This window comes from Artemia franciscana, chromosome 16 (genome assembly GCF_032884065.1).
Source record: "Artemia franciscana chromosome 16, ASM3288406v1, whole genome shotgun sequence".
In the NCBI taxonomy this organism is placed as follows: domain Eukaryota; kingdom Metazoa; phylum Arthropoda; class Branchiopoda; order Anostraca; family Artemiidae; genus Artemia; species Artemia franciscana.
The window spans coordinates 20,770,482-20,787,998 of record NC_088878.1 but is presented as its reverse complement, the minus strand read 5'-3'; the positions used below and the strand labels follow the sequence as shown (position 1 = coordinate 20,787,998).

Sequence of the window (17,517 nt, the reverse complement as noted above, 5' to 3'; positions counted from 1 at the left end):
TTTTTATATATATAGATAGTTTTTTTTTTTTACTTATGTCCTGGTCGTCATTTATACTCCCTGTGTCCCGGTGCTTTGTTGATTGCTAATCGAACATTCCTTTTGTCCTGGTCGCTTTCTCTTTGAGTTTCGTCATTTATTTTTTTCTTTTTTAGTTCTTTTAGTTTTTACCTTTTTTAGTTTTTTTTAGTTTTTTAGATGAAAATTTTTTTTAGTTTTTTCCTTTTTTTCTTTTTAGTTTTTTATTGGTTTTTACCTTTATTTTAGCTTATTTTTCAGTTTTTTCCTTTTTTTTTAGTTTTTTTTAATTTTTTATTTTTTTTAGTTTTTTACCTTTTTTTAGTTTTTTTAGTTTTTTTAGTTTTTTAGCTTTTTTACTTTTTTTATTAGTTTTTAGTTTTTTTTTGTAGTTTTTGCCTTTTTTTAGTTTTTTCAGTTTTTTTTTTAGTTTTTTATTGGTTTTTACCTTTATTTTAGCTTATTTTTCAGTTTTTTCCTTTTTTTTTAGTTTTTTTTAGTTTTTATTTTTTTTAGTTTTTTACCTTTTTTTAGTTTTTTTAGTTTTTTAGCTTTTTTATTTTTTTTATTAGTTTTTAGTTTTTTTTGTAGTTTTTGCCTTTTTTTAGTTTTTTTAGTTTTTTAGCTTTTTTATTAGTTTTTAGTTTTTTTTGTAGTTTTTGCCTTTTTTTAGTTTTTTTAGTTTTTTAGCTTTTTTATTTTTTTTATTAGTTTTTAGTTTTTTTTGTAGTTTTTGCCATTTTTTAGTTTTTTCAGTTTTGACGTCACCTGATCCAGTTTTTTCAGGTGACGTCACCTGATCCATCCACAGACAGACAGACAACTTATTTTTATATATATAGATATATATATATATATATATTCACAGGTGTGACACAGGGACACAACTACAATGGCGCGTAACTAATATGGCGCGTAACGACTTACGCGCGCGGGGGGGCTTGGGGGGCGCGAAGTGCCACCCCAACAGCTAGTATATATATATAGATTTAAATTTTTAGTTATTTAGTAGCGTCACAACATAAATGTTGTACTTTGTAGGCCTATACAGAACGATCGGAAATCTTCAAATCACTGCTCATTTATTCGAAATCTTTTAAAATATTCAGAATTCGCTAATGGTAACCAGTCCGGATCAACTATTGACAGTTGACGAATATATCTTTTTCCAGTTTCCACCAGTTCAGTAAATAGAACATAGCTAGGCTTCGTACGAAACAACACACTAGATGGATGTATCTGCACTATTTGTCTAGTGCCCAAAGTTACATAATGACCTTCTCTTTGGAGTTCAGCTACATTCAAAAAGAGGCCATTCAATAATGCTTGACGAAGAACGTTTGTGTTGGAACCACAGGACCGACTGTGTTTAATATTCTGTTGCAAGCACAAATCGACAAGCTGTTTTCGTATTTCAGCAGTATAACACAAATTCCTATAATTCAGGAAATTTTCGTAGCACCATTGTTTATTCATTTTTGATCCTCTAAAACTTTTATAAATATTTAGGAGTGTTACATGATCCCCCTCTGTTGAACTAAATTTGCTTCTAATAGATTCCAGCTTTTCGCGATCAACGTTAGCTGTTACAAACACGCCTTCACTAGATAGCACTGATATTACACTAAGCATCTCTTCAACACATCCCAGCTCATTTGCAGCAAATAAGGCCTTCGAAAACCTTGGATCTAAGGGAAACGAGGACATCTTCTTACCCAAATCTGTCAGTGTACACACATCCTCATCTGTTTTTATTGTACCTAAAAGTTCAAGCTCTTTGAAAGCACTTTCTAATAATTCTTTAGGCGGTTTATCAAGGAAATCAAATTTCATTGGGTTTTTAATTCCAATGGCTAGTAACTGCAGAATTACAGATGTCAAATTACAGCGCTGTACCTCAGGAATTGGCATTTTTTGAAAATTATTAAACTGATCTTCAGTATAAACTCGGTATACAGTTCCCTCAGATAGTCTACCAGCCCGTCCAGCTCTCTGCCATGCTTGAGCTTGAGAAATTCTTTGAACCTTTAGCATATCTAATCCTGTACCAGAAATATGTGAGCGCACCTTAACCATACCACAATCAATAACACATTTAATACCATCAATGGTAACTGATGTTTCAGCAATATTTGTACTTAAAACTATCTTTCTAGTACCTATTGGAGGATCCTTGAAAGCTTTTAACTGTGCTTGTGAAGGCAACGCTGCAAATAATGGACATATCATGATAGGAGGGGTTTGTCCATGAAGCTCTTTAGCAACTGTAGCTATGGATCTAGCCATAGTTTCGATTTCATCTTGTCCAGTTAAAAAAACTAAAAAGTGGTGATCGGCTGGCAATTCTCGATGCAATTGAAAAACGGTCGCAACAGTTGAAAAAGCGTAGTCGTCTTGAGAATTTTTAGCATAGTTAATATTTATAGAGTATTGTCGTCCAGCTATAAAAATCACAGGAGCATTGTTGAAAAAACGACTAAAATGATCCACATCCATTGTTGCAGACATGATGATAACTTTTAAAAACGGAAACTTCCGTACAATTCTTTCTTTTTGTGCTGCTTTCACTACGCCTAAAAGAACATCTGTTTGAACAGTTCTTTCATGAGCCTCGTCAATTATAATTACAGAATACCGTCTAAGTAAAGAATCTAACATTGCTTCTCGGAGCAGCATGCCGTCAGTCATAAATTTCAATTTAGTTGAAGATGTTGTCACATCTTCAAAACGGACGCAATAGCCGACAAGGTCTCCAATGTCGGATCCAGTCTCCACAGCAACCCTGTAAAGGAAGGAAGCAGCTTATCAACAGAAGAAGTACGAAAATAATTTCTCATTTCTATTGAAACGGCTTGTGATAGTAGTGGCCAAACCTTTCATAGCTTGGGAAAGGCCAGGTTTTTATCTTATACAATTTTAGACATTTCAAATCAATTAATTCAATAGATCATTTAGAGAAAACAACGCAAGAATTTTAGATAACTAATTCCCCGACAAGCAAACAAGAATAAGAAAAGACAGCTACACATTATTAATCACTAAAAATGAGGAATAAAATAGTCAGAGTCAGTACACCAGGATTGACCCAAGTAAAGAGCAATGTTTCTCCAAAGTACTGGTTTTTCCTGACATTTTTTTTCATTGAGTTTTCGCAGAAACTTTGGAGGGGTCCTTCGATTGGAAACTTAAAGTTCTAGTGCACTTCTTACGGGCCGAAAATAATGTGACGGCAACAAACCACCGATACCCTTTTGACCAAAAGCATCAAATTTTCTTGGCATCATTTGACCAAGGGCATCAAAGGCAAATCAAAATTTTGAGATAACAAAACTACTCTGAATTATCAACAGGTCCAAAAACATGCACCCAGAGGGAGGAAGACATGATCTACACAAGCCCGTGGGCTAGGGGCCCAAAAAAATACAATAGCCCCATTCTTCAACTACACATTTTACTAGAAATGTTGGCATGTCACATCTTATTATTAAAGAATATTTCAAAGAACTGAAACATTAGTGAACCACAATAATATGACTAAAGATATTTAAACAGATGTCAAGCATAGGTGGCAATCGAAGGAGCTATGAGTAAAAAAATAGTTTTTCTGTCACCCAAGGGCTTGGCTACAGAGCTTAGTCACAGACAGTGGCTTAGCCAAAGGGTGCAAAGCTAAATGCAAATATTTGATGTCTGATTGGTTTGAAACTTACAAGGAAGAGAAACAAAAGCCTATACCAAAAGGAGTTGCAGGCCTTGCAATATTTTGACCAGCAGATACCAAAAGAAGTTACCCAACATGGAATATTCTCGGTCAGTTCTGACCCAAGGGACTTATCAGATTTGGTTTATTATTGGTCAGCATATACCAAGAGGAGTTACTAGACTTGCAATTTCGATCAGCCAAGACCTGACACTGAGACCCAGACCAAGACTTGGAATATTTTCGATCAGCACAGATCAGAATGAGTTACCGAACTTGGAATATTTAGATCAGCTCATAACAAAGTAGTTTAGCACACTTAGTAGAATATTCTGATGGTCGTAAAATCCATCCTGGGCATCTGAGTCGGACCAAAAGACGTTTCAGGATTTTTTTTCGGATAGGCTTGAGTATTTTGGCACATGTTCCCTGGGCTAACAAGACTTGAAAAAATACCAAAATGAGTTAGGTGCACAAAAATTATTTTTTATTCTGGGTAGCTTGTACCTTACTCGACATGTAACCTAGGCCAAAAGAGGACTTCGAAGCAACCGATTAGCCCAAGCTGTAGAATTTTTATGATGTGGCACAAAATTGATTGTCCTGACTTAGAGCCAAAACGAGGCAAATCCAAGCTGAATTAAATCTGTGGTGAATCATCGGGCATTAAAAAAATGGACATGTTTTGTTTTGTTTTTACCAAAATCCAGAGGATAATAATAAAAATGGATTATTGAATGACGTAAATGGGCGCATGGTTCCTGCAACAACCCCTCCCCTTACACACAGTGATAAATGGTATCTGAAACGTTGGCACACTAGACCTTGTTTGAACTGAAATCACACAAGAATTTTTCAGCCAATATGAATATTTAAAAAAAAAAAATAGCAGAAAGGTAGACAGATTATTTCCTCACTGATCAGCTTGAAACTTGTGGGACAAGTACCTTGGACCAATAGAACATGAGAATGATATTTTATAAAGGTTTATGCCACATCCCCCTTGTATCCCTGGCCATGGAGCCTTTTGAGGGGGAATAAGTGTATTTTTTTCCATTTTGTATTGTATTGTATTGAATAAACTTCTTCTTCTTCTCCAAACTCCTTTGATGTGTCGAAGCTTGTGAGGCAAAAACTTGGGGCAAGTAGACAGAAATGATGGATCGTCATAGGAGTACGCTACTTCCAAGCCATCTAGTTTCCACCGGAAGTGGACCCCGCTAACACTTGGTGGGCACATTGCCAAGCAGACTCCCCTCAAAAAATTTTTATACAGCTGACTTGTTTTGGTTAAGTCACTGGCAGGCTTCAAAGCTCCAAAAGTTGGGTATTTCCCAAATTATGAAACGTTCATGCTAGCACCTGGACTATAAAGTTCAGTGGTTTAACATTTCTTTGAGAAAATGGGTTTGGTAGCTTACGTCTCCTATAAGCTACCACAGAAGCTAACAATCTCGATAAATTAACCCTAATGTATCAAACAAAACTTCGTCAAATCTCAAATTTTATGGACCATGCTAAGGTGTGCTGCTTGTTGCCTCATAAGCCCTGCTACCTCGTATCTGAGCCCAAAATTATCCTTTTATAGCCTGTGTACGTCCCTGAGCTTAGATTCTTCTATGAGTGTAGGCACAAGGAGGATTTATGACTCCTCCGTCCTTATCCCCCGATGTCACAACACTATTTCTTGATTAATACACCTATTATCTTGTTGAAACTTGTTTCTTTTTTGCTGAAGCTAGGAGTTAGAATTTTATTCACATCTTATAATGAAATAGTCGCATTTCACATCTTCAGAAGAAATAATTTTCGGTGTTAAGATAATATAAATACTTTTTAAATAAGCGCCCTTAAAACAACGAAAATATAATCTTAACACAAGATCATATTTTTTGTAAATGACTCACACATGTATTTATTTCAAAACACCAACAGTTACAACAAAACAAAGTATGAAAGCTTTTCTAAGGATATTGTGTAAAAAAAAAAGTATAATTATACATTAACAACTTAATTAATGATTATAACATTATCAATATTCATAGAATATAAAGTATAAATAATATAAACGAAATATTATTGACCTTTGAGCAATTTAATAATTTTGTGTGTATTCCTCTGAGGAGCCCTGATGTGAGGTGACCACTTGGGGGATATTTTATTAGATTTAGAGTACTTTTGCTTGGAGTCGTACAACGGCTTACATTTATTAATGTTAAATTTGCTCGATTTTGGACATGATTTTTTGGCTTTAGGATTGGTTATACTGTTTTATCCTAGGTGATTGGATGGATGAGTAAGACCTTGTTCAAGTGCTCATTTATCTCAATCACTAAATTAGGAAGACGTTTTTTTTAACCAAATAATTACTTGTAGTATAATATAATTTATTCTGAACGGTTGAAAATCCACTTTCATGGACCATCCCAATTAATTTGATAAAATAATTACTGAATACTACTGCACAAACCTATGAGTGGTAGGAAATTTTAATTGAATACTCAAATTTTGCCGAAGTCACCTTAAAATCAAAATTAAAAATTAAAAATCACTAAAGTCAATTTTGGTGGGGTCACCACAATCACGAGCTCTGTCTCTCCATGGTGACCCAGTGTATTTTATTTGTTATGTGTATTATATTAATAAATTGAACTTGAACTTGCAGTCCAATAATATCTTTCTTTAGCGAAAAAAAAAAATCAAAAAGATATCATGTCCAAAAATTAACGAATGGTAATCAATGTCAATTAAAACATAAACAGAAACTAGTTTAAAAAATTATTTCCTAGAAAAAAGTTTTTCAAACAAAAATGAAGAGTTATTATAATATTTAAAATGAGCATAAATTAAGTCATAATTGAGGCCGCCTTCCCCCCCCCATAAAAATTCCCCCACGTGCGAAACTGACCAGCCACAGAGGAAGTACAAAACAGGTGCCTCCAAATGTCGATCAGATGTCTTAAGAGGTAACAAAGAACAATATATCAGAAAACGTTCTAGGAGAGGAACTGGTTGGTCTCCGGTAGCTCTTGATTTAAAACAACGAATAAAGAGTAACGAATAAAGAGTTATTATAATATTTAAAATGAGCACAAATTAAGTCATAATTGAGGCCGCCTTCCCCCCCCCCCCCCATAAAAATTCCCCCACGTGCAAAACTGACCAGCCACAGAGGAAGTACAAAACAGGTGCCTCCAAATGTCGATCAGATGTCTTAAGAGGTAACAAAGAACAATATATCAGAAAACGTTCTAGGAGAGGAGCTGGTTGGTCTCCGGTAGCTTTTGATTTAAAACAAGAGCTAAGTGCTCATATGGCACTTGTGACGAGAGATCGGATCCGGTCCGGTTATGTCAATCACGCTTCTAGAACTTGTGCTTATTCTCGAACTCTCCAAAGCACTAGAAACCCCCAAACTCCCTTAAAGAGACCAGATCTGGTCCGATTATGTTAATCATGTATCTAGAGCTTGTGCTTATTCTTTCCATCAAGTTTCATCCCGATCTCTCCACTCTAAGCGTTTGCCAAGATTTCCAGTTTCCAACATTTCTGTTTCCCCACTCCGCCCCCAAATGTCCCCGGATCCGATCCGAATCGAAAATGGAGCATCTGAGACAAGATATCTTTCTATACATCAAGTTTCATTAAGATCCGATCACCCATTCGTGAGATGAACATACCTCAATTCTCACGATTTCCCCTCCCTCCAGCCTCCCCCAGATGGTGAAATCGGCGAAACGACTGGTATCAAGTCAATTTGTGCAGGTCACTCACACGCATACCAATTTTCATCGTACTAGCACGTCCAAAAGCACCAAACTCACCAAAGCACTGGAAAGCCCTGGAATTGGATCCGGTGTGGTTATGTCAATCACGTATATAAGACTTGAGCTTATTCTTCCCACCAAGTTTCATTCCGATCTCTCCACTCTAAGCGTTTCCCAATATTTCCGGTTTCACCCTCCAACTCCCCCCAATGTCACTGGATCCTGTCGAGATTTAAAATAAGAGCTCTCAGACACGAAGTCCTTCTAATTATCAAATTTCATTAAGATCCGACCACCCATTCTTAAGTTAAAAATACCTTTTTTTTTCTAATTTTTCTTAATTAGCCGTCCTTCCATTCCCCCAGATGGTCGAATCGGGGAAGCAACTCTTTCTAATTTGATCTGGTCTGGTCCCTGATATGCCTGTCAACTTTCATCGTAATAGCTTATCTGGAAGTGCCCGAACTAGCAAAACCGAGACCGACAGACAGGCAGACCGACGGACAGAAATTGCGATTGCTATATGTCACTTGGTAAACACCAAGTGCCATAAAAAGGACTAAAACTCTCAATTTCCAATAGAATGAGCTCCTTCCGAAATTTGTACGACCACCCTTTCATAAATACTTTCCATGTCAACAAAAGGCAACTTGCATAGCTTACAGCCCTTGCCGTGGGGGCCAGAGGACTATCAACCACGAAGGTAGAGTTATTTGACCTTTGCACTATGAAGAGAAATAGCTATCTCAGAAATTGGATCAGATGCATTTGGGAAAAAAGACATAGGAGTTGCCCTCTGATCACTTTAGACTCTAAAAAAGGCACCAGAACTTTAGATTTCCAATCGAATGAGCCCCCTCCAAAGTTAATATGACCAGCCATTCCATAAGATCCTTATCCTATATGTTAACAATGGGCAACTTGCTTAATTACTGTTCTTCCCCTGGGGGCTCTTGGAGGGTTTGGTCAACCCAGGAGGGCTTTGGGCAATTTTGAACAAAATGGCTATCTCAAATTTTTATCAGATGCATTTAGGGGAAAAGGGCTTGCGCGTGTGTGTGTGGGGGGACTGGTTGCCTTTCAGTCACTTTTAACTCTTAAAAAACGGACTATAACTTCCTATATCCAATCGAACGAGCCCCCTCCGAAGTTTATTAGACCACCCTTTCCATAAGAAGGGCCTCTGGTAAATAATAATACCCTGAAGCATTATGGCACTTTACTAGAGGCAACACTAGAACGTTGCCTACTGATCTGGTTTGTTTTGTTCGCATTTTGCTCAGGAAACGCGATGAACAGTTTGATCCCATTATTTATTATTTTATTGTTTGTTACTGGAAAATGGCTTGTTAAAGTTCATCAAAAAAATCAAACATTTAGTCATTTTGTTAACCCTTAAGATATTCGATCGATATTTTAATGCACCCATTTTGTACTTTCTCTGTGGTCACTTCCTGTGAAGGAATTTCCTAGGTGTGTGGCGAGGGGGATTTTCCGGATGGGAAATTTCTGCGGGGTGAATGTTTTTGGGGGACGCCTAGCATCATAATCAGTTAGATAAAAAGTGTATTAAATCCTAAAATGAGCAGAAATAAGTCACATAATAGGTCTAACTTAACACGAACAGAAATTACTATGAATGAATAGATGAAATCTATAAAGGGCAGAAGCTAAAACAAATAATCAAGGAGTTCTTAAAATGAACAAATTTTACCATAAAACATAAAGGGTCTGGCATTACATCAAGGATATAGTGTCACTTACGTATTGCTGAAAACGATGGAAATTTTAAACAGTTCGTATTTTATTTGTTGAAAATCAAATAATAATAAAGAAAAATAATAATAACCAAGTTAAAAGGAAAGCAGAAAAATCAATCAATAATAACCAAGCATTTTATTTGTCATTTCTTAAAATAAATAAAATTCTGATTTTCTTGTTTGTAAATTGTAATTTTGTTACAATGTGAATTCACCCAAGCAATACTTGTTAAAAATATTCTAGTATGAATAAATTATTGATATGTGAATCTAGTTGCAATATTTTGCATTGGAAACTTACTTTTGTCAATCGTTTACCTTTTGATTTTTTTTTTTCAAAGTATGCTACACTAATTGATATAGTATTCAAAATTGGCAACTAAATAAACATTTTAAATATCAACTGGTAAATTTTAAAGCAATATGTTTAGTTTTGTGATGCAGCTTTTTGAACATTCCATTCCAAAAGCTTACAAATATTATTTTAAATAGGCTGAGATTACTTCACAGAGGAAATTAACAAAGATATGCTCTGGTCTGCTCTTTAATTTCGCTACTTTGTTTGAAGACAAATAAACGATATTCCAAGCAAAATTCAAAATTAGAACTATTTTGAGAGTCCATGTTGCTATTGAAAAAGGAGCCAAACATGAATATCCCATGGGGGTTGGGTATTTTTTTTCTGGTGGAGATAGCCAATCGTTTTTAGTTCATGTCAAAATTTCTTGAGCCTGATTTCTCCCCCTTAAAATGGTCAAAAAAAAGTACTTTGAAAATCAGAATTTCTTCATCAGATGGAAGTCTGATAATCTGTGAAAGATGATGAGTATCATATTAAAACATTGCAAATTCTCACATGTACCATCAGTTAAAAACTGTTTTGTTATTAATATAAGTATTCATGGTCAAGTTTTAGTTCCTTAAAGCCTGATGGAACTTTCCCAAACAAGCCAATTTTCATTTTTTACTTGGTTTTCGTGTGAATCAGGTCTTTACTGTAGGTCCTATTGCACATTCATGTGAATCAGGTCCTATTACATTGCATAGCTGATACAGTCTCTCCTTTGGAGGTGGTATATTTTACCTGAAGCCCCTATTAAACATTACACAAGCTTAATGACTTACCTATTAGCTACCGTAATTGCTGCAACTCTTCTTGGCTGAGTAACAGCTATCATTCCATTCTTACAAAAATCATATTTGTGCAGAAATTGGGGTATTTGGGTTGTTTTTCCACTCCCCGTTTCTCCAATTATTATTGTTACAGCATTTTTTATTATCTCATTTACTAACTTTGTTTGTACATAGTAGACAGGAAGCGACTCCTTTTGTCTTTTAACCTCTATTGGAACTGGCTTTACATTAGATATTAAATTCTTGTCATCTGGAGCCATTGCAGCAACCTAAAGTGAAAATAGAATAAGAAAACTGTCAAGGGATACGAAATTGGACAAAAAAGACGAGATACGGGTATAATATAACCAGACAGACGTTTCCAAAAAAGAACTATAAATCCACTAAATAACGACCGCAAGTTGCAAGTGGAAGTTCTTTCGAATGTTGCCCTTTCATGTTCATAAGCAAATTATTCTGGCCATGGCCTTCATTTGTATAAGAGAGGTGATTTTGTTTTGCAAGAAAAAAGAAAGATAAATTAAATTTGCCCGATTTTCGAAAAAGGGGAGAAACCCTCCCTAAAAGTAATACAATCTTCATAAAAATCATACTTTCAAATTCAGCCAATTAAAGAACCCTACTGTAGAGGTTTCAAGCTCCTGTCTACAAAAACGGGGAATTTGAATGTTTTGCCAGAAGATCATGGATAATGGATGCAATTTTGATATTTCTAAAAGAAGAATTTTTTAAATTGTATAGAAAAGTCCCATAGAACAATTATGTGCACTAAATTAAATACATATTTGTTTTATTTTCTTAGAGGCCACAGTTTTTATGAAGCATCTTTTTTGTTTTGTTTTTTTAGTTAAATTTTCCCCATATAAGAAAAAAAAGTAAATTCAAAAGATTACAATGAGAAAACCAGGGATACTAGGGAAAATGACATAATCTTTTACTCAGAACCTGCATTAGAAACATTTCTAAGCCAATAACTCCATTTTTTCAACTCGTTTTCCTCAACTCGATGATTCTTTTCATTCATCCACTTATAAAATCAAATAGGAGATAAGATATTTATTGCAAAAAAATTACTAATTACTGGGCCAAATTTAAGTTTTGGAGTCAATAAATAAAAACATGAAAAAAAAATCATAAAAAAATAAAAATTAAATACGGGTAAAGAATGCCAAAAAAGATATCTGAAAGAAAAATCCTTTCTTAGTCAACAATCAAACTGGAAAATGAAAGAGCAGGTTAAAAAGAAAAAAACTGGTAAACACAAAAAAAATGATAAGCAAAAATAAAAAAAATTGCAAGGTTGTCTTCAGTTAAAAAGGGGAAAAACAAAACGAGTGAACAAATACAAAACTTGGGCAGCACCATTACCAATTACTAAACAAAGAAAACTAGCACGGCATTTTGTTGATTTTTCCTGTAATGAAGGGGGCAAAGGTTATTTCATATCTGGAGATAAAGCAGCTAATGGGGGACAAGATAGGAACAGGTTCGGAAATGACCCGAGACAGGCGGGACCTGGGTGTGGAGTGTCTTTTCGGGAAAAAGTTTTCATTGCGAGGTTTTGTTGTTGCATTTTTCTTGTGCAACAGAGGCACAGCACAATTCTCCAGCACTCAAACGCTTCCGACCTAGCTTTTTTTTGGAAGAAGAGAATATGGAACCTTACCTTATTTGAAAATTAGTTGCAGAGCTCTTTTTTAGATGGATTCGATTTCATCCTGCATGGGGGTCAGCGCGCCCCCTCCCCCGAAAATTCCCCTACATACGGAATTGAGCAGCCAAAGAGGAAGTACTAAATAGGTACATCGAAGTGTCGATGTCATAATCAGATATCATAAGGGGTAAAGAAAAGGACTAAATATCCAAGATAATTCTAGGGCAGGGGCTGGTAGGTGTCCAATCAATGTTGACTTTAGATTTCGAATTACTTTTGAATATTTCTGGGAGGAATCTTCTGAGAGAAAAACGTTTAGTATCTTCCCAGAGATGCATATCCAAAAATGGATATACTGATGGACAAGCACATCCAAGGTGCAAGTGAACAAAGGAAGTATACATCCTTAAATAATGAGTCATCAAACCTCTTTAGTCATCAGTTTTATAGATTATGAGCAAGCATTTGATTCAGCTGATAGATGAGCTTCAGTGAAGATCCTATTCTTATATGGTATGCTGGATAAATACATTAAAATGATTAGTGCTACGTGCAAGAATAACACTGCTGTGGTTACAGTAGGAAATGAAGTTAGTAACTGCTTTTGTATTAAATTAAATTTTAAAAAAACAAGTTTTTTTAACTGAAAGTACGGAGCGGCATTAAAACTTAAAACGAACAGAAATTACTCCGTATATGTAAGGGGCTATTCCCTCCTCAACGCCCTGCTCTTTACGCTGAAGTTTGACTCCTTCTCTCAACTCTACTTTTTAAAATAGTAAAATACTTTAATCACTTTAGAGGAGACTCATTTGATTGGAAATTTAAAGGTCTACTTTCCTTTTGAGAATCAAAAGTGATGGAGGGTAACTAGCCCACCTCCCCCCTGACACCCTCTTTTCTCCAAACTCATTCAATTAAAATCATGAGATTGCCATTTTGTTTATAATAGTCCAAACAGCATATAACAATGCTTTCAGGGTGGATAAAACCCCACAGAGCCAAGGGACAAGGGTTGTAAGTTACATCCCAGGGCAAATAAGATTTGGCTCATTTGATCAGAAGTTGGATGTTATAGTGTCCATTTTAAGAGTCAAAAGTGAATTATATTATATAATCAATATAATGATTATATAATCAATATAATCATTGATATTATATAATCAGCCCCCCTCCAGGCCTATCATTCTGAAAAACACATCCAATAAAAATTTTAAGACAACTATTTTGCTCAGCATTGTTGAAAGCTCCGAAATTATGTTTTTGGGGATATCAACCTCCCCACAGTCCTCAGAGCAAGGGCTGTAAGTTAGGCGATTTTTTTCATTGTTTGCATATAGTATATGTTATTGAGAAAGTTATGCATGTTTGAACTTTACTTTCCAAAAAGACAAAGGGTATTCAGGTAAGCCTTTGGAGAATGGTTGAGGGGAGTGTATAACCAAATTAAAACATGCTATGTGTAAATGAATTGTCAAAAGGGCATCAACTCAGGAATGACTGAGTATGTTAATTAGGAACTTTCAGGAAATTGAAAGGAGATGATCAAAAGGCAATATTTGCATGCTACCACTACTACTAAAACCACTACCTCAACTACTGCAACCACTACTACTACCAAATTACTCTATCTACAATATCCAGAGGAAATTTGAACTAAATCAAAAGATACTAAGTGCATATACATTGTCAAAAGAGTACATCTCAAGAACTGATTTGGGCATTAAGTTGGGACTTTCAGAGAATGCTTAAAGGGGAAGATCATCAGACAAAAAGCCAATACGTATGTGCTACTGCTAATATTACTATCACTACTAAATTTACTACTGATACTACTTCTATTGCAACTACTTGTAAGGCTAAGAGCATTGAGATGAAAATTTCAAGAAGCATACAAACATACAGGTTATCAAAAGGACATATAAGCAATGTCATAGCAATGGCTACTTGTATTAAGCTGAAACTTCCTGGACTTGATGAGAGGGATGTTCAACTGATCAAAAGGAAAGGCATTAATACTACTACGACTAATAGTACTACTGCTATTACTAGTAATACTGTGACTGTTAGTAGCAATACTACTACTATGACTACTGTTACAGTTATGCCCAAAGGTGTGAAGGTGAAAAATTTCAAGGAATTGTTAGGGAGAAAGGTGAACTGAGCCACAACATGCTGTCTTTATGCAGGTTGTCAAAACCTGCATAAATCCTGCATAATCCTTCTGGAATAGAGTTTGGCGTTCCAAAAGGATCTGTCATTGGGCCGATACTCTTTTTAATCTACGTCAATGACCTTATTAATGCGGTTAAAAATTTAAAACCTACCATTTGCTGTCGTCTTTGTCAACCAGTATCCGTCACTTGCTGTGACAAGAGTTTGTCCTTACCGGATACACTTATAGCTTTTGCTGATGACAGTACTCTTGGCACAACTGGTAGAACTGAGTCTGATCTTCGTTCAAGGATGATAGCACTTTTTGAAAGAGTTATCCAGTGGTTTGATGTAAATTATCTTGCCTTAAATGTCGAAAAGTCATCTTTTCTCATTTTCTCCAGAGTCTCAAAGGCTTGCCCTGATTTAAATGAAATAAATGTATCAAGAGGTTCTCTAAGTAGACCTAAGGATCGTTACGTTCGATTCCTAGGCATCTTGCTTGACGAAAATCTTTCGTTCAAGCATCATATTGACCTGATTAAAATGAAAGTCTCCAGGAGTCTCGGAATCCTTAGAAAGCTCAAATACATATTTCCAGGGTCAATTCTTAGAATCTTGTTCTGCAGCCTAGTTCAGTCTTATGTTTCATATTATTCTGTTATTTGGATGTCAACTTTTCCCTCGTCTCTGACACCACTTTCAAAACTTTATGATAAAGCAAGGACTCTTATTCAGGAAACTAACCGATTTTCACTTAAACCCTTGCTTGATTTGAAATCACTCTATTTTCTTTCTTGTTCTTCTTTCATTTTTTTACAGTTACACGGCCATTTTCTTGCTGTCTTATGTAATAATATATCTTTTGTTTCTGATCAATCGACTTATCATTTCTGCACTTCCAACAATTTACTGGTTCTTCACACACCATCAGTGAGGTCTGACTTCAACCCTCTGACAGCTTGCAACAGAATCTGGAACACGCTCCCAGAGTTCGTACGAATCTGCCACTCGTTTGGTTTGTCAAAAATTATCAAAAATTATGTTAGAGATTTTCTAGCTAGTAAATAATTTTGTTAGTTTTTTGTTTTTGTTTTCGTCTCTTTGTTTTACATTCCGGTTTCCCTTGGAGTTGATGTCTCTGGATTGAGTTGGATATTTAATTGAGTTGGAGAAATCATGTGCTACCCCCTGCCTAGCTTGTCATTTTTTGGAGATTATTAAGGTGGGCAACTCAATTTTTTGGAGGGGATTTTGTTAATATTTATTTGTTGGTATTTTTTTCTCCCCTGTTCTTTCCCGGCCATGGAGCCTTATGGGGTAGATTGTCTTGATGTAATTTTTTGTTTATGCATTTTATTGTTAAATAAAGAACTCAGAATTCAGAACATAATAGTAATATCATAGGAACAGTTGGGAGTGTGAAGTTGAAACTAAGAGGGCTTGTTGGGGGGGGGAGAGATGTTGAACTAACCAAAAGAAAATATTTGCATCCTAATTCTACTGCTCCTACTCCTGCTACTATTAATGCTACTTTTACTGCTACTACTGCCACTAAAGCTAAGGCTACTACTACAATTACCGCTACTGCTACTAAAACAAACAGTATTAAGGCAAAAAATTTGGGAAATAATGAAACTGCAAGGAACTAAAACAAAACACACTATGCACATACCAGTTGTCAAGAGGACATATCAGAAATGCTTGAGGAGTGGTTGATGGTATTAAGTTGAAACTTTCCGTGTCTTTTGAAGAGGATGTTGAAGAAGAAACCAAAGGTGCTATGCCCATACTGCCACTAATACTACTGCAACCATTGCCACTATGTAAGCTAAGAGTATTTAGGTTAAGTTTTCAGGGAATACCTAGACAGACGTTGAACTAAATCAAAATGAACTATGAGCATGCAGATTTTCATAAGGGCAACAAAGCCATATCTCAAGAATAGACTACATTATTAACCAGCCTCCATGCCTTCTCAAGACCAGAACATAATTTACACTTTACTGAAAACAAAACACATTTTAAATGTTTTCACTTTCTTTACTTTAATAAATAAAAAATTATTAAGACCTTAAAGGATAAATATCAGTATATCTATGTTAAACTGACAAACCATGGTCCTTTTTTTTTCAGTAAAGTGCATATTATGTTCTGGTCTTTAAAAAGCATGTTCATTTTGAGTTTGACTTGATTACATAATGTAATTTCAGTTTTGGGTTTCATTTATTTACTGATGGTGATTTGTGGTAGTTTTACACTTGGAAGAATATTTTACTTTATTTCTGCTCATTTTTGGTTTAATGGAGCTCTTTACTTTTCTTTGGAAAACTTGTTTTGTGGAAAAAGTTTTTAAAAAATTAATTTAATGAGTATTACAAACAGAAAAAATACATCTTCTTCAAATACAGACACTTTGAAAGAGTTATTTCTTGATGAAAATAGTCCTAAAATGAGCACACATAATCTTAACAGCTCCTTGGCCTGGAGATGTATAAGCACCAGAATATGTTTCCCTTTTTAATTCAACATTCACATAAGCACTTATAAATGCTTTTATCTGACTTGGCTGGTTTATGTGAATAAATCTTCACATATACATTCTTTGAACATCAAATCCTGAAAGAAAACCAGAACCTTGTCTACAGGTATGGCAAAACAGGTTTATTAATATCCAGCAACTGATCAGTTATACACAGTATTTTGAGGCATTTCATGACAGTTTTGACAGTTGCACTATCACTGACAGTGACTATCACTATCACTGACTATCACTATCACCGACATGTCACTATCTCTATCACTATCACTGACATGCACTTTTGACAGTTGCACTATCACTGAACTGGAAAAATACATTTAAAAGTCAAGAATCTGAATTGAATATAAATCGTTTATCAATTCCTTTTTTGTGGTTAAATTAATAATTTGTTAATCAATTCAGTCAGTTCACTGTAATGTATGAAAAGTAAGCATCAAAGATACCAACACTGGACCAAAATAGAAAACTAAGGATTTTTTCAGTGATTTTTTTTTGTGGGGAGGGGTGTAGAGTCATGTTATTTGTATATTTATAACATATAAATATTATTATTACATATGTGTGTACATAACATTATGTATAATATAATGTTCAATAAAATAGTGTTATAATATTATTATTATACAGACATGTATATATAAATAATCATTTATGATTAACTGATAAATACAAACAGTGGGACTAAAGTAACATGGCTTCTAAAAATTTCCCCAGACAAAACTCATCTTTTTTCTTTGTACATTCCAAATACAAAACATTTCATGAGCATAGTAATTTCAGATCTCCAG

At 35.0% G+C, this 17,517-nt stretch overlaps 1 protein-coding gene across 1 annotated transcript; it reads right to left on the bottom strand.

Annotated features, from left to right (window-relative positions):
* Window positions 1-1,083: 1,083 nt before the first annotated feature.
* Window positions 1,084-14,378, bottom strand: LOC136037201 (ATP-dependent RNA helicase DHX33-like). The gene is made up of 3 exons (XM_065719777.1): window positions 14,361-14,378; window positions 10,371-10,648; window positions 1,084-2,800 (listed from the first exon to the last, which is right to left on the bottom strand). The coding sequence occupies exons 1-3, from the start codon at window positions 14,361-14,363 to the stop codon at window positions 1,090-1,092; spliced, it is 1,992 nt and encodes a 663-aa protein (XP_065575849.1). The 5' UTR covers window positions 14,364-14,378; the 3' UTR covers window positions 1,084-1,089.
* Window positions 14,379-17,517: the final 3,139 nt, after the last annotated feature.

Excerpts from the sequence above, each read along its gene's own strand:
- LOC136037201 (XM_065719777.1), bottom strand. Across the intron at positions 2,801-10,370 it reads GCAATTACGGTAGCTAATAG|GGTTGCTGTGGAGACTGGAT; the intron begins GTAAGTCATTAA and ends CTTCCTTTACAG.